Below are 23,577 nucleotides of genomic sequence, written 5' to 3' on the forward strand. Positions count from 1 at the left end.
AGCGCTATGGGTAAGCCTAGTAATTTCTAAGGTCGGGACATTTTCGGCACAACTTTATGGGCCAAAGGGTCTGTATTGTGCTGTAGGTTTTCTATGTTTCTAAATACGATCCCAGTGACAGGCAGACCAGAGTTAAACACACACCTAGTGACAGGCAGACCGGAGTTAAACACACACCCAGTGACAGGCAGACTAGAGTGAAATACAATCCCAGTGACAGGCAGACCAGAGTTAAACACACACCCAGTGACAGGCAGACCAGAGTTAAACACACATCCAGCGACAGGCAACAGGAATTCTGCAGATGCTGGAAATTCAAGCAACACACATCAAAGTTGCTGGTGAACGCAGCAGGCCAGGCAGCATCTGTAGGAAGAGGTACAGTCAACGTTTCAGGCCAAGACCCTTCATCAGGACTAACTGAAGGAAGAGTGAGTAAGGGATTTGAAAGTTGGAGGGGGAGGGGGAGATCCAAAATGATAGGAGAAGACAGGAGGGGGAGGGATGGAGCCAAGAGCTGGACAGGTGATAGGCAAAAGGAGATACGGGAGGATCATGGGACAGGAGGTCCGGGAAGAAAGACAGGGGGGGGGGGTACCCAGAGGATGGGCAAGAGGTATATTCAGAGGGACAGAGGGAGAAAAAGGAGAGTGAGAGAAGGAATGTGTGCATAAAAATGAGTAGCAGATGGGGTACGAGGGGGAGGTGGGGCCTTAGTGGAAGTTAGAGAAGTCGATGTTCATGCCATCAGGTTGGAGGCTACCCAGACGGAATATAAGGTGTTGTTCCTCCAATCTGAGTGTGGCTTCATCTTTACAGTAGAGGAGGCCGTGGATGGACATGTCAGAATGGGAATGGGATGTGGAATTAAAATGTGTGGCCACTGGGAGATCCTGCTTTCTCTGGTGGACAGAGCGTAGATGTTCAGCAAAGCCGTCTCCCAGTCTGCGTCGGGTCTTGCCAATATATAAAAGGCCATATCGGGAGCACCGGACGCAGTATATCACCCCAGTCGACTCACAGGTGAAGTGTTGCCTCATCTGGAAGGACTGTTTGGGGCCCTGAATGGTGGTAAGGGAGGTGCAAGGGCATGTGTAGCACTTGTTCCGCTTACACGGATAAGTGCCAGGAGGGAGATCAGTGGGGAGGGATGGGGGGGACGAATGGACAAGGGAGTTGTGTAGGGAGCGATCCCTGTGGAATGCAGAGAGAAGGGGGGAGGAAAAGATGTGCTTAGTGGTGGGATCCCATTGGAGGTGGCGGAAGTTACGGAGAATAATATGTTGGACCCGGAGGCTGGTGGGGTGGTAGGTGAGGACCAGGGGAACCCTATTCCTAGTGGCATGGCGAGAGGATGGAGTGAGAGCAGATGTACGTGAAATAGGGGAGATGCGCTTAAGAGCAGAGTTGATAGTGGAGGAAGGGAAGCCCCCCTCTTTAAAAAAGTTCCAGCGACAGGCAGACTAGAGTGAAATACAATCCCAGTGACAGGCAGACCGGAATTAAACACACACCCAGTGACAGGCAGACTAGAGTGAAATACAATCCCAGTGACTGACAGCCGCAGTTCCGCTGCTGCTAGTAATCCAGAGTAACACACACAACATTCTGGAAGAACTCCAAATTCCACTATGGAGGGGAATAATTTGTCGACATTTCAGGGCGGGACCCTGAATCAGGTCTCAGCCAAAATGTCGGACCTTTATTCATTTCCACTGACGCTGCTGAATTCCTGCAGCATTTGGTGTGTGTAATTTTGCTATTAATCGCACAGCTCCAATGACTGTAAGTCCTGTTTCCATCACCATGCCTGCAGCCTCCATTTAGTGAGAGGATGCGTACTGACAAGTTTTACACAACTCGTGACTGGTTACCCAGTTGGGAATCTGTTCCCCACCAACACCCCCCCCCCCCAGCCCCCATCTCCTCTTAGTTTTAATTGTTAGGAAATTTAGAGTAGGGTTGACCCAAAAACATCGACATAGAGACAATTTTGCAGTGAATGAAGACTTTAATAATAATTTTGCAGTGAATGAAGACCTTAATAATGGACCACTAATTAATAAGCCACAAATGACCACAGACCAAGAGGGAACATAAACTAAACACAACAGGTGATGAGACAAACTTTCGGCAGGGAGAGTGAAAGTTCAGAGAAAGTGGTTGGGTCTGGTGGTTGGATTAGTGAACAAGGACTGTGGATGAGAACTGGGATTAGATAGGCTGCCGGTGATGCGTGGCAGGTGAGTCCTATAGGCTGAGTAGAAACTGGGAGCTGTCAGCAGGAGCAGGCCTGACATTACTCTGATCAAGCTGGATAAGGTCCAGCCAATCACACAGCCCGGAGCTCCTGCTGAGGTTGTGGGGTGTACGATAAGTCTGGGCGCACGGGGCACCCTGCTCCCAGAGCTAGTGGCAGCAATGCTGGGTGTCCCTTCTTTCCCCTCACCTGTAGAACAGGAAACATGTCAATGAGGCCGATTGCGCGGGAGCCCCACAGGGCAATCAGCTCTGCCAAGCAGTCGCGAATCTCCTGGAGTCGTGGGTCGCTCCTGTTGTACTGGAATCGGTGACAAAGTGAAAGACAAAAGACCAACAGTAACAGATAACAAGCACATGTCTAGGCAAACAATCACAACATCCTACCCACCATAGCACCATAAGACACAGGAACAGAATCAGGCCATTCTGCCCATCAAGTCTGCTCTGCCATTCCATCACAGATGATTATTCCTTCCAACCCCTTTCTCCCATCTTCTCCCCGTAACCTTTGGTGCCCTGACTAATTAGGAACCTATCAACCTCCACTTTAAATAAACCCAATGATTTGGTCTCCACAGTCGTCTGTGGCAATGAATTCCACAGATACTCCACCCTCTGGCTAAAGAACCTCCTCTTCATCTCTATTCCAAAGGGCTGTTGTTCTATTCCGAGGTTGCACCCTTTTGTCCTAGACTCCCCCTCTCCATATCCAGTCTATTGAGGCCTTTCAATGTTCAGTAGGTTTCAATGAGATCTCCCCCCCCCCCCATTCATCTAAACTCCAGTGAGTACAGGCCCAGACCTATAAAACATTCCTTGTACATTAACTCTTTCATTGCTAGAGTCATTCTCGTGAACCTCCTCTGGACCCTCTCCAATGCCAGGGCATCCTTTCTTAGATATGGGGTCCAAAACTGCTCACAATACTCCGCATGTGTTCTGAGCTTTGCCTTATGGAGCCTCAGCTTTACAGCCATTAATCCCTGACCCCTGTATGGAACGACTGTTACAGAGCCCTGTGTATATCCATTGACCATTGATGTCTATCGTCGAACATTTGACTGTTGACCCTCTACGTGAGTGCATCAGACACACCTCCTAATCCCCACACATGAGTCAACGTTACCAACGACACTCAATAATTGTCATTTGCGCCAAAAGGAATCGGTGCTGCACAAAGCTTGCCACATTTTTGATGCCAACACATCATGCTCACAACTCACCAACCTGGACCCTAAGAAATAGGACTAGAGTTAGAATATTCAGCCCATCGAGTCAGCTCCACCATTCCATCATGGCTGATTTATTATCCCTCTCAACCCCATTCTCCTGCCATTTCCCTGTAACCTTTGACACCCTGATTAATCAAGAAACTATAAACCTCCTCTTTTAACTTATCCAAATGGCAACCTCCGTCTGTGCCAATCTGTGCCAATGGATTCCACAGATTTTCCACCCTCTGGCTGAAGAACTTCCTGCTCATCTCTGTTTCCAGGAATGTCCCTCTATTCTGAGACTGTGCCCTCTGGTCCTAGACTCCCCCACTACTGGAAACAACTTCCCTATGTCCTCCCCGTCTGGGGCCTTTCAATATCTAGCTTCCTCCCACCCTTCTTTCTAAACTGCAGCAAGTTCAGGCCCAGAGTTGTAATCGTATTGGTAGTAGGGTCAACTGAATAGATTAAGTTAGACAAGACCAGGTTAGATCGTATTTATGTGACACCTGCACATGACAACATTGAAATATACAGTGAAATGCAGCATTTGTGCCAAATGAAATCATTGTGGATTGTACAGCAGGCAGCCGGAAAGCTTCACCACACTTTCCAGAGCCAATATAGCATGCCCACAACTGACTAACCATAAGCCGTGTATCTTTGGAATGTGGCATGAAATGAGCATGGCTACGTATAGAACGCACAATTCCTCCCTGCACTCTTAATCATGCTGCCCATACCATCCCTGAGAAGGAGGCATAGGGAGACGCAGAGGTCCACCAAGTCCACGACGGAGAGAAACCACCAAAGGCCGGTCATCGATACTCACATTGGTACTGAAGATCAGGGAGCTTATTGTGTTGCAGGTGGACATGGAGAACTCCCTGTTGGGATCCACAGGAGACCCTTCACACTTCCGGAAAACCTGGTGATGTCAATTAAGAGATAGTTTCTGAGAGGAATATTTACACTTAGTTCACCAAAGAATGTACAAGGTGGTGACATAATGTGTCTGGGATGCAACAGCATTTACAGGCAATACAATCTCAGTGTCCGCTGACTGTACCCACACACATACAGCACATATCTCAGTGTCCACTGACTGTACCCACACACAAACAGCACAATCACAGTATCCTGACTGTACACACACACAAACAAAACAATCTCAGTGCCAACCATATGTACCCAAACACAGACAGTACAATTACTGTGTCCATAAACCCATAAGACATAGGGGCAGAATTAAGCCGTACTCTGCCATTCCATCATGGCCGATCCTTTTTCCCTCCTCAGCCCCACTCCTTGGCCTTCTCCCCATAACCTTTGATGCCACGTCTAATCAACAACCTATCAAGCTCTGCCTTAAATACTCCCAATGATCTGGCGTCTACAGCTGCCTGTGGTAATAAATACCACAAATTCACCATCCTCTGGCTAAAGAAATTTCTCCGCTTCTCTGTTTTAAATGGATGCTCCTCTATCTTGAGGTTGTGCCCATTTGTCCTAAACTCCACCACCATGGGAAACATACCACTTCTACTCTGTCTAGATCTTTCAACATTCGAAAGGTTTCAATAAGATCCTCCCTCATCCTTCTGAATTACAGCAAGTACAGACCCAGAGTACAAACTACCCTTCTATGATAACCCTTTCATTCCCAGAATCAACCTTGTGAACCTCCTCTAAACCCACTCCAATGCTAGGATGACTTTTCGTAGCTAAGGAGCCCATAACTGATCACAATACTCAAGGTGAGACCTCACCAGTGCCTTATAAAGCCTCAGCATCACACCCCTGCTGTTGTATTCTAGACTTCTTGAAATGAATGCTAACATTGCATTTGCCCACCTCTACCTGCAAGTTAACTTTTAAGGCATTCTGCACAGGAATTCCCAAGTCCCCTTGCATCTCAGAGTTTTAGATTTTCTCCCCATTTAGAAAATAGCTCGCATATTTATTTGTACTACCAAAGTTCATGACCATGCGTTTTCCAACATTGAATTTCATTTGCCACTTTCTTGCCCGTTCTCCTAATCCATCTAAGTCCTTCTGCAGCCTACTTGTTTCCTCAACGCTACCTGCCCCGCCAACAATCTTCGTATCATCCATAAACGTGGCAACAAAGCCATCCATTCCATCATCTAAATCATTGATATACAGCATAAAGAGAAACGGTCCCAACACCATCCCCTGCGGAACATGACTAGTCACTGGCAGCCAACCAGAAAGGGATCCTTTTATTCCCATTCACTGCCTCCTACCAATCAACCAATGCTCTAACCATGCCAGTAACTTTTCTGCAATATCATGGGCTCTTAATTGAGTAAGCAGCCTCATGTGTGGCACCTTGTCAAAGGCCTTCTGAAAGTCCAAATATACAACATCCACTGCATCCCTGATTTATCCTATGTGTAATCTCTTCAGAGAATTCCAACAGGTTTGCCAGGCAAGACTTTCCCTTAAGGAAACCATGCTGACTTTGTCCTATCCTGTCCTGTGTTTCCAAGGACTCTATAACCTCATCCTTAACTATAGACTCCAACAGCTTCCCAACCACTGAGGTCAGGCTAACTGGTCTATAATTTCCTTTCTGTTGTTTTCCTTCTTTCTTAAAGAGTGGAGTGACATTTGCAATTTTCCAGTCCTCTGGCACCATGCCAGAATCCAATGATTTTTGAAAGATCATTACTAACACCTCCACAATCTCTACCACTACCTCTTTCAGAACCCTAGGGTGCAGCTCATCTGGTCCGGGTGATTTATGCCTCTTTAGGTCTTTCAGCTTTCTGAGCACCTTCTCCCTTGTGATAGTAACTGCACTCACTTGTCTTCCTTCACACACTTCAACATCTGACATACTGCTTGTGTTCCACAGTGAAGACTGATAGAAAATACTCATTAGGTTCATCTGCCATCTCCCTGGCCCCTGTTATTATTTCTCCAGCCTCATTTTCAAGCGATTCTATATCCACTCTCACCTCTTTTATTTTTTCTATACTTGAAAAAGTTTTTTCATGTTGTTTGCTAGCTTACTTTCATATTTCATCTTTTCCCTCCTAATGATTCTTTTAGTTGCTCTCTGTAGGATTGTAAAAGGTTCCCAATCTTCTACATTCCCACCATTTTTTTTTTTGCGTTGTTGTAAGCCCTCTCTTTTGCTTTTACATTAGCTTTGACTTCCCTTGTCAGCCACAGTTGTACTATTTTGCCATTTGAGTATTTCTTTGTTTTTGGAATACATCTATCCTGCACCTTCCTCATTTTCCCCAAAATGTGATCACTGCTTCCTAAGGGTTCTTTTACCTTAAGCTTCCAAATCACCTCTCACTCAATACATAACACCCAATCCAGTATTGCTGATACCCTAGTAGGATCAACAACAAACTGCTCTAAAAAGTCATCTCACAGGCATTCAGCAAACTCACTCTCTTGAGATCCATTTCCAACTTAATTTTCCTAATTGACCTGCATGCTGAAATCTCCCATGACTATCATAACATTGCCCTTTTGACACGCCTTTTCTATTTCCTGTTGTAATCTGTGGTCCACGTCCCAGTTACAGTGTCCACTGATTGTACCCACACACAAACAGAACAATCTCAGTACCCACTGAATGTACCCACACACAAAGTGCACTCAGTGTCTAATGACAGTACCCACACACAGAGGCAATACAATCTCGGTACCCATCGACTGCACCAACTTACAGACAATACAATCACAGTGTCCACTGATCGTTTACACATACAGAAACAGTACAATCTCAGTACTCTCTGACTGTACCCACACACACAGCACAATCACAGTGTCCAATGACTGTACCCACACACATAGCACAGTGTCCAATGACTGTACCCACACACATAGCACAGTGTCCAATGACTGTACCACACACAGCACAATCACAGTGTCCAATGACTGTACCCACACACAGAGTACTGTATTTACAGCCCAGCAACTATACATAGTCCCCACTTTTGTATGAACCTCAGTCAGAACTACAACCCCTCTACATGCAATGCCAATAGCCTCAACAAAGGCAGCTAGCCCACACACAGTAATTCACCACACCGGACATAGTGCCCACACTGTGAGTAACCATTGGCTACACCAGTTCACCGTGTGCCTGTGCCCTGCCACTGTAAGAGATATCAGCGGCCGTACCTCACACAACCTCTCTGCCTCTCGCTTGACGACCAGCTCAAGGGCCGATATCCGACTCTGGTGTATTGCGCTGTGCGCCATCTTCTTCTGGATCTTCCACGTGTGGGTGTAATCTCCGAGAGACAGGTCCTTCCCGCCGAAGGATATGTATTCTCCTGCAGAAGATTAGTACGGCAGAAAACAATGGGCCAGGAGCACTGAGGAATGTCCCTGTCCTGGCCAAGGTGGGAGTGAATGTCAGGGCCATACCACTAACTGGAGGTCCGTCTGCGCCAGCCCTGCAGACATTCTTTCTGAGGCGCACTGATTGGTGCAAGTTACGTCTTATGATGACAGGTTGAGTGAGCTAGCGCTTTTCTCTTTGAAGTGAAGGAGGATGAGAGGTGAGATAGAGAGCATAAGGTGATAAGTGGTACAGATCGATTGGACAGCTAGAGACTTTTCTCCCCCAGGGCAGAAATGGCTGATAGCTGAGGGCATAACTTTACAGTGGTTGGAGCAAAGTTTTTGACACAAAGAATGGTGACCGAGTGGGATGCCCTGCCAGGGTGAATGATAGACAGAGGTACAGTCATAGAACACTACAGCACAAAAACAGACCTCTCGACCCATCTAATCCATGCCGTACAATTGATCTGCCTCGTCCCATTGGCCTGCACCCGGAAACTTCCCCCATATGTGTCCTTATCCAAATTTCTCTTAAATGTTGAAATCAGACCCGATTCCACACTGTCACCACCCTCTGAGTGAAGACGTTCCCCCTCATTTTCCCCTTCAAATTTTCACCTTTAACCCATGACCTCTAGTTCTAGTCTCATCCAACCTCAGTGGAAAAAAGACCTGCTTGCATTTATCCCATTTACACCCCTCATAATCTTGTATACCTCTATCAAATCTCACGTCATTCTCCTACGCTCCAGGGAATAAACTGCTAACTTGTTCAACCTTTCCCTGTAACTCAGGTTCTCAAGACCCGGCAACATCCTTGTAATATATCTTTGCATTTTTTCAATCTTATTGACACCTTTCCAGTAGGTAGATGGCCAGAACTGCACACAATACTCCTAATTTAGCCTTCACCAATGTCTTATACAACTTCAACATAACATCTCAATTCCTGTACTCAACACTTTGATTTATGAAGCCCAATATCCCAAAAGCTCTCTTTATACCCCTATCTACTGGTGACGCCTCTTTCAAGGAATTATATGCCTGTATTCCCAGATCCCTCAGTTCAACCAGACTCCTCAGTGCCCTACCACTCACCGTGCAAGTCCTACTCTGGTTGGTCCTCCCAAAGTCCAACACTTCATACTTGCCTGCATTAAATTCCATCTGCTATTTTGAAGACCATTTTTCCAGCTGGTCCACATCCTGCTGCTAACTTTGATATATTAGGGATACTTAAACTATTAGGTAGGCACATAGATGATAGAAAATTGGAGGGCTGTGTGGGAGGGGAGGGGTGGATTGAGCTTAAAGTAGGTTGCAGGGCCAGTACAACATGCTGGGCAGAAAGGCCTGAACTGTGCCGTACTGTTTTAGGTTCTCAGACGAGGGGTTGGTTGTATTATGACCTGCCGTGAAAACACCAATGCCATGAAGGGAAAATCCTACATATAGTAGTGGATACGGGTAAAGCCCTCCCCACCCACCATTGAACACATCTACACGGAGTGCACCTCAGGAAAACCGCGTCCATCATTAGTGACCACACCACGCAGGACACGCTCTCGTCTCACTGCTGCCACCAACAGGCAGGAGGTACGGGAGCCTCAGGACTCACACCACCAGGTTCAGGAACAGTTATTACCCCTCAAACATCAGGACGGAGGTACCGGAGCCTTGGGACAAACACCTCCGGGTTCAGGAACAGTTATTACCCCTCAACCATCAGGCTCTTGAACCAGAGGGGATAATTTCACTCGCCCCATCATTGAAATGCTCCCACAACCTATTGATTCACTTTCAAGGTCTCTTCACCTCGTGTTCTTGAAACTTATTGTTTATTTATTATTTCATATTTGCAGTTTGTTGTCGTTTACGCATTGGTTGTTTGTTCTGTTGGCTGCGGCCTTTCATTGATTCTATTGTGTTTCTTGGATTTACTGTGAATCGGGATTTACTGCGGGCAGCAAGAAAACGGATCTCAGCGTTGTATATGGTGGCATACATGTACTCTGATGATAACGTTACTTTGAACTACGAGACGCGCTGAAGGTCGCAGTGGGGGAAAGAGACGAGAATGAAAGGCATTCCGACTGCGTCACGAAAGTACAATGTGTACTGGAATTAAAAACGGGGGCGGCACCTGCGAGAGGCACCGCGAAATGGACACCAAGAATCTGAAAGGCAAAGGCAGTAATTGATAGAGGGTTAACAATGTACAGTGCAGCCACAAAACACGCGACGGAGGGTCTTCAGCGCGAGGAGATCGTGCGGCTTCTCACCGAATTGGGAGGAAGTGAAGAGCGACCGAATGGCATGCACGTCAATTTCTGTCTCCCCTTCTTTCCCTCTTCTCCACAATGGTGTCTCACCTCCTCCTCACCCTCCTGTCTCCTCACTCTGGTGCCCCTTCTCCTTTCTTTTCTCCCAGACTCCACTCTCTTCTCCCATCAGACTCCATCTACTTCAGGCCTTTACCTCTTCCACCTCAAAGGATTCTTTCTTCCACCCCTCCCAAGTCACCGAGTGTCACCTATCACCTGCCACACTGTACACCTTCCCCACGCCCCACCTTCTTCCGCTTTCCTTCCCAGCACGGGGGAAAGATGTCCCGCCCTCACCCCAGAAACGTAAACTGTTTATCCATTTACACAGACGCTGAGTTCCGCCAGCATTTCGTGTGCGTTGCTTTGGATTTCCAGTACATTCCGCTCTTGTGTTTATGAACGGAATCGCATGCCGTGCCGGCATCCCCGCTCCCAATGTATTGATGGAAGGACGAGCATGTCAGAGCTGAAGGCGGCTGAGCCCAGTTGTCCTAAGGAATTCCTGCGGCCAATGTTTTCATTTCGTGTGTGCAGATACGGCGCCGAACAGGCCCTTCGAGGTGCACGGCCCAGCCATTTAACCTCAGCCTAATCACGGGTCAATCTACAATGACCAATTAACCTAATAACAGGTCTGCATTCGGGAGGAACCGATTGGTTTGTGATAACAACCAGCACAGTCCAAAGATGTGCTGGGGGCAGCCCACAAGTGTTGCCACACATTCCAGCGTCAACATAACATGCCCTCAATGTTTAGCCGAACAACACAAGCAGCGGTAACAACAACAGAACAAAATAACGGGTGAAAAGAAAATATCTTTTCTCGCCCTCCCGCACAGACAGCCCTCCGCCCCCAGGTCCGTCCGCCTCCGTGCCTCCAGTCCTTGGCCTCAGACTCAGAGTCGCAGACATCGGGCCTCCAACCTCCAGTCTCTGGCCCGGACTCGTACTCGTAACTTTCGGGCCCGTACCGCGGGACTCCCCGACTTCGGTCTTCGATTTTAAGGGCTTCCTACCTCCGGACTCAACCTCCGATGTTGGACTCCGGACTTCGCCGACCTCGGGATAGCGACCCCAGGGCTCGCCGATGACGGGTTTGACCTTCTGGCCTCGGCAGGGCAGTCCTCTCACCTCGTCACAGTCCCGCGTGTTTGTTTTTTGTTGTTTCGCTGTTCATTTTCCTGGGGTGCCCCTACCGAAGGATGAGTAAGGGCCCGTATCCTCCGCTGGCCGTCAGGTCACCCTTTGGGCGAGGTGTAGCACCTGCGTAGCCCCCACTCCCGCGGCTGATCGGGGTTATGTCAAGTCATGGGAGCAGGCAGTGGTTGACGTATGGTGGATGTCCTGTGGGCATCCGATGCACATCACAGGACCTGATGATGCTGCCACTGACGCCAGGCAGACGAGGGTATTGGTAATGGCTGGGGTCTCCTGTCTTGCAAACACACTGCCCGGAAGAAGGCAATGGCAAAGCACCTCTGCAGAACAATCCCGGCCAAAGACCATGATCTCCTACGTCCTACGACTCGGCGCGCAGCGATGATGATGACGGCTCTGTCGCCGTTTCTCATCTCCGCCTCTTTTCCCCGGCAGATTTTCTGCCCTCAGTTCTCGGTCTCCATTCTTTTGCCTTCACCTTGTCACCGACCTTGTTGCCGCCCACCTAACCCCGAGTTCAGACACACCTGTCGCCTGAGGTTTCCCGGATCGAGAAGAGTCCAGTTCTTTCGGCGGTCCGGAAGAAGTGTAAGTTCCTCCAGCGGTTCTGGTGTAGGATTAAATATTAACTCCATTGCCCCCACCCCACACGCACACCCTCTCCTTCAGCATCTCCAACACTTTCAGCTGTTACTTCAGACCTTCGGCATCCGCGGGTTTTCACTTGGTGTTTGCGTCAATACCTCTCCGTCAAAGAAAGCCCCGAAACTGCTCAAAGAACTCGCTCCACTCACGCCCCTCTTTACGTCGGTGGCACAGCAGTGGAAACTGCGAGCGGTCTCAGACTCCTGGGAGTGCGCATCTCGCACAAACTTAGTTACTTTCCCCGAACAGTAAAACTGATCATCACCTCCACTCACCAACACAATAGGTTGAGTGAACTCGGCCTTCTCTCCTTCGAGCGACGGAGGGTGAGAGGAGACCTGATAGAGGTGTACATAATGATGAGAGGCATTGTTCCTGTGGATACCAGAGGCCTTTTCCCCAGGGCTGAAATGGCTAACACGAGGGGGCATAGTTTTAAGGTGTTCAGAGGTAGTTACAAGGGGATGTCCGAGATAAGTTTTCCACACAGAGGGCGATGGGTGTGTGGAATGCACTGCCAGCGAAGGTGGTAGAGGCGGATACAACAGGGTCTTTTAAGAGACTCTTAGATAGGTTCATGGAGCTTAGAAAAATAGAGGGCTATGCACTAGAGAAATTCTAGGCAGCTTCTAGAGTAGTCGGCACACCATTGTGGGCCGAAAGGCCTGTAAAGCGCTGTAGATTTCTGTTTATGTAACCCACCCCTCCACTACTTTATCACTTCCTGTCAGTCACCTTATATACAGTGTGAAGGGATCCAGGAGCACCCCTATTAACTGTTTGAAGAGAGACAGAGAGAGACATTTATCATTGATGGTTTGTTGGGAAAGGAGAGAGAGAGACGAAGATTGACGGTTGGACTGACACGGGAGTTAACTTTGGAGTTTTACTTTGTAGATAAAAACTGAGCAGCTCGAAGGTTGCTATGGTGACCAACAGGACATTATTGTTGTTATTTCCAAGGACTTGTTGCTGCTCGCATTCCTTTACAGACAAAGGAAGGAGGGGTGATGACAGGTGATGCTCAGCCTGGTGAAATAAATAGGAGGTCAGATGTTACAGACCTCGGACACATGATCTGGACACTGAGTGAGAATTGTGCCCGCAGAGAAAGTGGGTTTTGGAAGGATCGATCAGGCGGATTGATCCAAGTGCTCTGCCAGTGAAAATTCAAAGGCAAGACCGGTGGGGAGTTGTCCATGTGTCCGACCCTGGCCTGGGTAGACAGCTCCACCACACCAAAGTACGGTCCCCTTTGTTGTTAAAGTCACAGTCGGTGACTTGTGAAGGATTTCGGAGGACGACGAGAAGAATCGACGGCAACAGCTCATCTGAAGACTCAACTCTCTCTCTCTCTCTCTCTCTCTCTCTCTCTCTCTCTCTCTCTCTCTCCATCGCTATTCAACTAAATACCACGAACTGAACTGAACTGAACTTTACTCAACATCGTAAGACTGTATCTTTTTACCCCGAGACTTAAAGAAGCTTGGTTTCTCATTCATGTTTTTCCACAGTTACTGATTTACTTACTTATATATATAATTCTTGCTAACCTGTTTGATTTATCTAAAATTAGTTTACTGTATTGCGTAGTTATTAATAAATATTATTAGTTGTTAGCAATACTAGACTCCAAAATGGTTTCTATTTCTGCTGGTTTCTTTATTCCCGTCACGGGGTACGTGACAACAGACACTCCTGTGCCTAGCGTCACTTTATGGTCATACAATCAATCAAATATATATCAGCTATCTGGCTGTCTTACGTATTTATATTTATTGTGTGTGTTTTATCGTTTGTGTGTGATGTATGTGTGTGTGTATATGAGTGTGGTATGTGTGTGAGTGTGTGTGTGTGTGTGTGTGTGTGTGGTATATGTGTGTGTGTGTGTGTGTGTGTGTGTGTGTGTGTGGTATATGTGTGTGTGTGTGTGTGTGTGTGTCTGCCTGTCTGTCTGTCTGTGTGTATGATGTGAGTGGTGTGTGTGTGTGTGTGTGTGTATGATGTGAGTGTGGTGTGTGTGTGTGTGTGTGTGTGTGTGTGTGTGTGTGTGTGTGGTATATGTATGTGTGTGTGTGTGTGTCTGTCTGTCTGTGTGTATGATGTGTGTGGTATGTGTGTGTGTGTGTGTGTGTGTGTCTGTCTGTCTGTCTGTGTGTATGATGTGAGTGTGGTATGTGTGTGTGTGTGTGTGTGTGTGTGTCTGTCTGTGTGTATGATGTGAGTGTGGTATGTGTGTGTGTGTGTCTGTCTGTCTGTGTGTATGATGTGAGTGTGGTATGTGTGTGTGTGTGTGTGTGCGTGCGTGTGTATGATGTGAGTGTGGTATGTGTGTGTGTGTGTGTGTGTGTGTGTGTGTGTGTGTGTGTGTGTGTGTGTGTGAGTGTGTGTTTGTGTGTGTATGCGCGCGCGCTTTGCTGCATCGATCCGGAGTAACGATTATTTCATTCTCCTTTACACTTGTGTACTGGAAATAACATGGAGCAATTTGGAATCTCCGCGCAGTCAGTCGCTGGGTCGCACCGGGGGCCGGTCGCAGGCTCACCTTACCTACAAATGACTTCGAGCGCCCGGCGAACTCTGACGACCTCTTCACCAGTGCTTCTTTGATCACATCCACGGAGTTTAGGACAATGATATCTGGATTTCAGAAGAAATGTGTTCACGTCAAGACGAATTTATACCCCAGGTAGATCACCCGGTAAAGTCAGGTCAGAATCTCGGCTCGCTGCCGATTTAAAACGTCAACTTTCGGATGGGGCTGTCGCACACGACGCCATTACCTCTCTGCCCTTGGGAACACATAGCATAAAATATCATAGCACCGTACAGGTCCGTCCGACCTTTTAACCACTATAAGATCGATCTGACCCTTCCCTCCCAAATAGCCCCCCGTTTTTCTATCATCCGTGTGCCTATTTAAGGGTCTCTTAAATGTCTCTATCTGCCTCCCCCAGCACCCCTGACATATACCCACCACTCTCTGTATAAAAAGATAGTTCTGACATCCATCCTATACTCCAATCACCTTAAAATTATGACCTCTCGGATGAGCGATTCTCCACTCCCCAACCCCCGGGAAAAAAAAACCTGTTTGTGCACTCGATCTGTGCCTCTTATCATCTTGTACACTTCTGTCAAGTTAACTCCCACCCTCCTTCGCTCCAAGGAGAAAAGCCCTACCGCTCGCTCAAACTATCCTCGTAAGACGTGGTCTGTAGCGCAGAGAGCGTCCTGGCAAATCTCCTCTGCACCCTCTCTAAAGAGCCCATATCATTGAGGTGGCCAGAACTGAACACAATATTCCAAGTGTGGTTTAACCAGGGTTTTATAGAGCTGCAGCATTACCTCGGGGCTCTTAAACTCAACCCCCGATTAATGAAGCCAACACGCCGTACGAATTCTCCGATCAACTTGCGTGGCAATTTTAAGGCATCAGCGTCTGAAATTCCTGCCACCATCATGAAGCTGCCTCTCCACGTCGCCCCCGCCCCCAGTCTAACAATAACCCGCCATAGTTCTCCTGTCACGTAACTCCCCAATAGATGTATTCCCCTCACCACTGAAAGTGGTTCCCTAGGGTTGCCAGAGCCGGGGGCAGGGGTGGAAGAGCAAGAACATAGAACATACAAATCTACAGCACATTACAGGCCCTTCGGCCCACAATGTTGTGCCGACCATGTCACCTACTCTAGAAACTGCCTGGCATCACCTTACCGCATAGCGTTCTATTTTTCTAAGCTCCATGCAGAAGCTTAAAAGACCCTATTGTATCCGTCTCCACCACCGTCGTCTGCAGTGCATTCCACGCACCCACTCTCTGTGAAAAACTTACCCCTGACATCCTCTGTACCTACTTCCACCTATGCCCCCTCGTGTTAGCTATTTCAGTCCCGGGAAATGAAAAGAGATCCGCGATATGTTAAAAATACTCCCAATGGCCGCGTCTCAAATAACCCCTGGCACCCAAGTCCAGCCCCCGGCCTGAGCGTGCAGCACGGCTATTAATTCCGGCGGACAGGAGAAGGGGCAAATGCGGATTTACTGGCGCCTTAAAACCATCTCCTTCGTGTAGATGGGGCTCGTCAGCTGTAGCTGACAGTTCATCTAGGAGAGGGAACCCTCCGCTGCCTTGCGGCTATACCCACTCGTGGGGAAGGCTTCGGGAGTAAACTCCGAGGACGAATGCGGGAACTGGCCTCCCTAAGGCAGTACTACGTTGAGTTCAACGCTGCCTGGCAACTCTCGCAAAGCCGCTGCTGCCAATCTGTACCGGTTTCTGCCGTTCCTTTGGATTCATCAGCTGTGTGGAGAGGGGGAACTTGCTGCGTGGGCAAGAGCTTGCTCTCCCTATCGTGCCACCCCGGCTTGCCCGTCGCGCAGAGTTAGGCCGAACCCTGACCAACGGAGGGCATCAGCCGCCGAATGCGGGAGCCGAGATGCAATGTGCGGACCGGGGCTGCAGAGTATGAGGAACGCCGCGGTGCGTGACTTCACAGAAGTACTGGCAATTTTGTCCGGACGGCACCTCGCTTTGGAAAATGGCAAACCCCCACTCTAACCATTCCGTGCAGGTCTGGTCTCATTCGCGGGTGTGGCTTCACAACGGACCTCAGCAGACCGACTGAGCCAGTATAGGAATCTGGTGGTGGCCCTCCGCCGGTCGGGGGTCGACCATGGATGTTGCGTAGAATGTCATAGGTTATGGAGAGCAAGCTGCTAACCATATCCCTAGGCTCTCCCTCTCCAGAACGCCGATGAATCCCTATGAACCGCAGACACTGATACAGTTCGGCAGGGGTTGCAGGAACTCGGCAGATCCGGCAGTATCGATGCGTCCGGACGGAAACGTAGATCGATTATTCTCATCCATAGATACTGCCTGACCTGCTGAGTTCCCCCAACATTTTGTGTGCGTTGCTGTGGATTTCCAGTATCTGCAGAACCTCGTGCGTTTCTGGTTTGCCGGCTTGCAGATCACTGAAGCTGTAGAATTACCGCCCCCCTCTCTTTGGGTACCGTGGCCTTACCTTGGCCCCACAGCCGGAGTCTGTAAATCGGCCCGAAGGTCTTGGCCAGTTCGCTGAGGCGGACGTGGAGGTGCCTGTGATTGAATTCGGCCAGGTTCCCGATGAGCGGCAGCGCCGAGGGCCCAGGGATGGATCGGAGGCTCCGTTCCGCCGGGTCTCTCCTGCTCCCGCAGATCCCGAGGGCCAGGAGGAGCGCGATGGCGGCGAACAGCAAAAGCGCGACCATGGCCAACATCAGGGCGGCGCTCAGCGGGGCGACTCGCCGTTCCTCGGCCTGCCGGCGCCGGTTCCCTCCGCACTGGCAGCTAAGAGCAAACTCAGAACTGACGCAGGCAGCACAGCCCTCGAGGTGGACCCTACCCACCCTCCGGCTCCTCCTCCCAGCTCCCTCCTGCCGGGAAGACCAGTCCTTGGCAGCGGCCTTCTCCGATGCCAGCCCGTCAATCTTGACGTTATTGCGGTCGCTTGCGTGTAAACAAGGCCCGCGGGGTCACTCAACCCGTCTCACCACTTGGCGCCCAACACTCCCCGACCCCCACTGTCGCTTGGTCGGGTTCGACCGTGGACATTAAATACAGCAATACTTAACGCGATTCTGATTCCAATTGGGGAAGCCTTCCCCCTCTGTACCCCTCCGTTCCATCCCACGTTCCTGCGGTATTCCTCCGCCGTCCTTGCTCAAAAGCTGCCTTCATAACTCACCGCTTGAATGCCCCCGGCCTTCCCATTCCGTGAAGATTGTCCCCGTATCCTGCCAAGGGCAATACTGTCTTCCCAATAAAACACGGTCAACAGACCCTACTCTGAGGAAAACAATCGCGCGTGTTTTGAGTTTTGCTCGAACGTCCTGGTGCAGTGACCAGGCCGCCTACCCACCAGACGGGCAGGATGAATGGACGGCTTAACGCCGCCTTTAACAAAGGTGATTAACATTAGATTGATTTATAAATCTAATCGAAACATACAGTGAAATACATCGTTTGCGTTAACGCCACCACCATCCGAGGTTTGTGCTGGGGGCAGCCCGCAAGTGTCGCCACACGTTCCGGCGCCAAAAATACGAACGCTGATGGGGTGGGGGGGGGGCGGAACAGAACCGGGATAAGCAATCGATCTCCCTCCTGACACTTATCTTTGTAGCTTTCCGCAAGGATCGCTCCCTACGCGACTCCTTTGTCCATTCGTTCCCCCCAACCCCATCCCTCCCCACCGATCTCCCTCCTATCCTTGTAAGCGGAACAAGTGCTACGCATGCCCTTACACTTTCTCCCTTACCACCATTCAGGGCCCCAGACAGTCATTCCAGGTGAGGCAACACTTCACCTGTGAGTCGGCTGGGGTGATATACTGCGTCCGGTGCTCCCGATGTGGCCTTCTATATATTGGCGAGATCCGACGCAGACTGGGAGAACGTTTCGCTGAACACCTACGCTCTGTCTGCCAGAGAAAGCAGGATCTCCCAGTGGCCGCACATTTTAATTCCGTGTCCCATTCCTATTCTGACATGTCTATCCACGGCCTCCTCTACTGTAAAGATGAAGCCACACTCAGGTTGGAGGAACAACACCTTATATTCCGTCTGGGTAGCCTCCAACCTGATGGCATGAACATTGACTTCTCAAACTTCTGTTAATGCCCCACCTCCCCCTCGTACCCCATCTGTTACTTATTTTTATACACACATTCTTTCTCTCACTCTCCTTTTTCTCCCTCTGTCCCTCTCACTATACCCTTTGCCCATCCTCTGGGCTTCACCCCCTCCCCCTTTTCTTTCTCCCTAGGCCTCCTGTCCCATGATCCTCTCATATCCCTTTTTCCAATGAACTGTCCAGTTCTTGGCTCCATCCCTCCCCCTCCTGTCTTCTCCTATCATTTTGGATCTCCCCATCCCCCTCCCACTTTCAAATCTCTTACTAGCTCTTCTTTCTGTTAGTCCTGACGAAGGGTCTCGGCCCGACGCGTCGACTGTACCTCTTCCTAGAGAAGCTGCCTGGCCTGCTGCGTTCACCAGCAACTTTTATGTGTGTTGCTTGAAATTCCAGCATCTGCAGATTTCCTCGTGAAAGCAGTACCCTACTGGCCGGAGGTAGCCTCCAACCAGTTGGATCGATTTCTCCAAATTCCGATAATTTCTGCCCCCCCCCCTTTCTATCTTCTTCTATTCCCCACTCTGGCCTCTTACCTCATCCTTGCCTGCCTATCACCTCCCCCTGGTGCCCCCCCTATGGTTCACTCGCCTCTCCTACCTGATTCCTTTTTCAGCTTTTTACCTTTTCCACGTATCACCTCCCATCTTCCCCTCTCCCGCCCACTTGACCCACCTATCACCTCCCAGCTTTCCCTCCCCGCCCACCTGACCCACCTATCACCTCCCAGCTTTCCCTCCCCGCCCACCTGACCCACCAATCACCTCCCAGCTTACCCTCTCCCGCCCACTTGACCCACCTATCACCTCCCAGCTTTCCCTCCCCGCCCACCTGACCCACCAATCACCTTCTAGCTTGTCCTCCTTCCCGCCCCCCGCCCCCCCCACTTCTTATTCTGGTTTCTCCAGCCCGTTGTTTCCAGTCGCGATGAGGGGCCTTGGCCGGAAACGTCGGCTATTTATTTCTCTCCCTAGATGCTGCCCGACCTGCTGAGTTCTCCATCATCTTGTGTGTGTTGCAATGGAATGTGCAAATCCGGCCGACCCCAAACACGGAGCGGGAGAGTAAACATGGGGATTGTGGAGATAAGTATCAGGTCATATCACACCTCAGGAGCCAGACTGTCCTCCATGGACTCTGTATATTCCTTTCGCTGGCGCAGTGAACAGTCAAAGACAGCACCCATCCCGGGCATTCCCTCTGAGAGTCCGAGAGCGCTGCAGCAAAGAAACGGTTCCTCCCGGTTCACCTAGTTCGTGACGAACTGTTCCATCGACCTGCACCTCCATACCCTTCTCATCCGTGGACTTTCCCTTAGATTGCAGTAAAACCCGTATCTCTCTCTCTCTCTCTCTCTCTCTCTCTCTCTCTCTCTCTCACACACACACACCCTCAACCTCCCTCCTCCTCCCCCTCCCCCCTCCTCCCCCCTCCCCATGTGGCCCATCGAGTCCGTTCCACTACTTCATCATGGCCGACGCTCCTCTCCTGCTGGAATCGGTGCCAAAGACAAAAGGCAACAGCAACAGGGAACGAGCACATGTCGAGGCAAAACATCGCAACGTCCTACCCACGGCCGCACCATCAAGCATGGGAGCAGAATCCGGCCATTCCGCCCATCAGCAATGGCAGACCTCTCAGTTCCATTCTCCTGTCTTCTCCCCATAACCTTTGAGGCCCCGACTAATCAAGAATTAATAACCTCGGCTTTAAATATACCCAATGACTTGTCTTCCATAGCCATCTGTAGTAATGAATTCCACAGATTTACCATCCTCTGGCTAACGAAATTCTTTCTCATCTCTGTTCTAAACGTAGTCTCTCTATTGTGAGACTGTCCCCTCTGATCTTGGTCTCTCCCACTACAGGAAACATCCTCTATATGTCTACTCTACCGTGGAGTTTCAATATTCGATAGGTTCCGGCGAGAACCACCACATTCTTCTGTACTCCAGCGAGGGCAGGCCCAGGACCATCCGTTAACCCTTTCATTCCCGGAATCCTTCTCGTGAACCCTTGCAAGGCCAGTACATCTCTTCTTAGATAAGGGACTCAAAACTATTCGTAATACAGTGCGGCCTGGCCAATGCCTTATAAAGCCTTCCAACTGACTGCGCCGACCGACCTTCACGGCCGCTACCGCGATTTATGGCAGGCGTCAAGAGCTGGTCCTTGACTGTGAAACAAGCTTCAACTTGTCACACTCACTCGGGAGTCTTCATAACACTGCGACTGCGGTGACGGGGGTTGAGGCCCGGGAAGGGAAGGTGGAGAAAGAGTTGTGCGACCAGGGACACGAGGTTGCGTTCCCCCCAACCTGACATCGGACTAAACAGCTCCGACCGCCGCATCTGGAGGATCCGGGGAAAAATACGCCGCATGACGAGGCCTTTCGGCCCCTATGCCCAGGAGAGCCATGTAGATAAATTATAACTCCATTTATGGTCGGCAAGTTTCCGAAAATGAATTATAACTCCATTTATGGCCGGCAAGTTCACGATTGACCGGACGGGCTCCGTTCAATAAACAATAGACAATAGGTGTAGAAGTAGACCATTCGGCCCTTCGAGCCTGCACCGCAATTCTGAGATCATGGCTGATCATCTACTATAAATATCCGGTTCCTGCCTTATCCCCATAACCCTTGATTCCCCTATCCATAAGATACCTATCTAGCTCCTTCTTGAAAGCATCCAGAGAATTGGCCTCCACTGCCTTCTGAGGCAGCGCGTTCCACACCTCCACAACTCTCTGGGAGAAGAAGTTCCTCCTCAACTCTGTCCTAAATGACCTACCCCTTATTCTTAAACCATGCCCTCTGGTACTGGACTCTCCCAGCATCTGGAACACATTTCCTGCCTCTATCTTGTCCAATCCTTTAATAATCTTATATGTCTCAATCAGATCCCCCCTCAATCTCCTTAATTCCAGCGTGTACAAGCCCAGTCTCTCTAACCTCTCTGCGTCAGACAGTCCGGACATCCCAGGAATTAACCTAGTGAATCTACGCTGCACCTCCTCCACAACCAGGATGTCCTTCCTTAACCCTGGAGACCAAAACTGCACACAATACTCCAGGTGTGGTCTCACCAGGGCCCTGTACAAATGCAAAAGGGTTTCCTTGCTTTTGTACTCAATTCCCTTTGTAATAAAGGCCAACATTCCATTAGCCTTCTTCACTGCCTGCTGCACTTGCTCATTCACCTTCAGAGACTGATGAACAGGTACTCCTAGATCTCTTTGTATTTCTCCCTTACCTAACTCTACACCGTTCAGATAATAATCTGCCTTCCTGTTCTTGCTCCCAAAGTGAATAACCTCACACTTATTCACATTGAACGCCATCTGCCAAGTTTCTGCCCACTCACCCAGCCTATCCAAGTCACCTTGAATCCTCCTAACATCCTCATCACATGTCACACTGCCACCCCGGCTTAGTATCATTAGCAAACTTGCTGATGTTATTCACAATGCCTTCCTCTAAATCATTGACGTAAATCGTAAACAGCTGTGGTCCCAATACCGAGCCCTGTGGCACCCCACTAGTCACCACCCGCCATTCCGAGAAACACCCATTCACTGCTACCCTTTGCTTTCTATCTGCCAACCAGTTTTCTATCCATGTCAATATCCTCCCCCCAATGCCATGAGCTCTGATTTTACCCACCAATCTCCTATGTGGTACCTTATCAAATGCCTTCTGAAAGTCAAGGTACGCCACATCCACTGGATCTCCCGCGTCTATCTTCCTGGTTACATCCTCGAAAAACTCCAATAGTTTAGTCAAGCATGATTTGCCCTTGGTAAATCCATGCTGGCTCGGCCCAATCCTATCACTGCTATCAAGATATGCCGCTATTTCATATTTAATAATGGACTCTAGCATCTTCCCCACTACTGATGTTAGGCTAACAGGGTGATAGTTCTCTGTTCGTGCCCGCATTTCTTCTGATGCTCTTTAAGTGCTGAATCGGGTTTTTTCTAAAGGGGCTTTGCCTCTCCTGTGAGCGACTCCTGCCACTTTCATGCCTATTCAAAAGCTTAGCTGTCTTATAGTGAGCTAGGGCTTTTCTCTTTGGAGCGAAGGAAGATGAAAGGTGATGATAGGGATGTCCAAGATGATGAGAGGTATGGACAGAGTGGACAGCCGGAGATTTTTTCCAGGGCGCAAAAGACTAAGATGATAGGGCATCGTTTTAGGGTGATTGAAGGAAGGCACAGGGGCTTCTTGGTGGCTGCGTGGAACACACTGCCGGGGGCGGTGGTAGGGACATTTAAGGGACTCTTAGAAAAGCACATGAAAAATAGAGGGGAATGCAGGAGGGAAGAGATAGATTTTATTTATGTATGTCTTTATTTACTTAGCGATAACACGCAGAGTAGGCCCCTCAAGCCTCGCCACCCCAGCAAACCCCGATAACCCGATTAACTCTAACATAATCACGGAAAATCTTGCAATAACCGGCTAACCTACCCAGTACATCCTTGAACTGTGAGAGGAAACCGAAGCACGCCAGGGAAACCCACGCACCCCAGAGGAGGACGTGCAGAAAGCCCTTACAGAATGGCATCGAAACTGAGCTGCGAACTAACAGCGTCGCGGTGACCACTATGCCACCGTGGAACCCATAACATGTCACCTGGTGGGTGTGTGGAACGCGCTCCGGGGTGGCGGCAGAGGCAGGGACAACGGAGATATTTAAGAGACTCTAAGATAAGCACATGGATTTTTGACTCTGTAGGAGAGAAGGGTTATAATATCGCATTAGGAGCTTGAGGAGGCTTCTAACTGATTGCATCATCGCCTGGTATGGAAATAGAAATAGAAATAGAAATATCTTTATTGTCATTGCATAGTACAATTTGTCATGCACCAATACAGCAAAAATGAGTTTGCAACTCTTGTATTCAATGCTATAAAACAACAAATAAAATAAATAAACAATAAATAAAATCA

General features: G+C 49.3%; 1 protein-coding gene across 1 annotated transcript in view; it reads right to left on the reverse strand.

The window, feature by feature from the left end:
- LOC140198479 (steroid 21-hydroxylase-like) overlaps positions 1–21,001 on the reverse strand; it is a 30,013-nt gene extending 9,012 nt beyond the window's left edge. Inside the window, exons 1-6 of the mRNA XM_072259565.1 lie at positions 20,829–21,001; positions 16,975–17,438; positions 14,495–14,584; positions 7,647–7,801; positions 4,309–4,404; positions 2,450–2,560 (exon numbers count right to left, since the gene is read on the reverse strand). Of these exons, the coding sequence (XP_072115666.1) occupies positions 2,450–2,560; positions 4,309–4,404; positions 7,647–7,801; positions 14,495–14,584; positions 16,975–17,438; positions 20,829–21,001 (1,089 nt within the window). The remainder of the gene's footprint in view (positions 1–2,449; positions 2,561–4,308; positions 4,405–7,646; positions 7,802–14,494; positions 14,585–16,974; positions 17,439–20,828) is intronic.
- Positions 21,002–23,577: the final 2,576 nt, after the last annotated feature.

This window comes from Mobula birostris, chromosome 5 (assembly GCF_030028105.1).
Source record: "Mobula birostris isolate sMobBir1 chromosome 5, sMobBir1.hap1, whole genome shotgun sequence".
NCBI lineage: Eukaryota > Metazoa > Chordata > Chondrichthyes > Myliobatiformes > Myliobatidae > Mobula > Mobula birostris.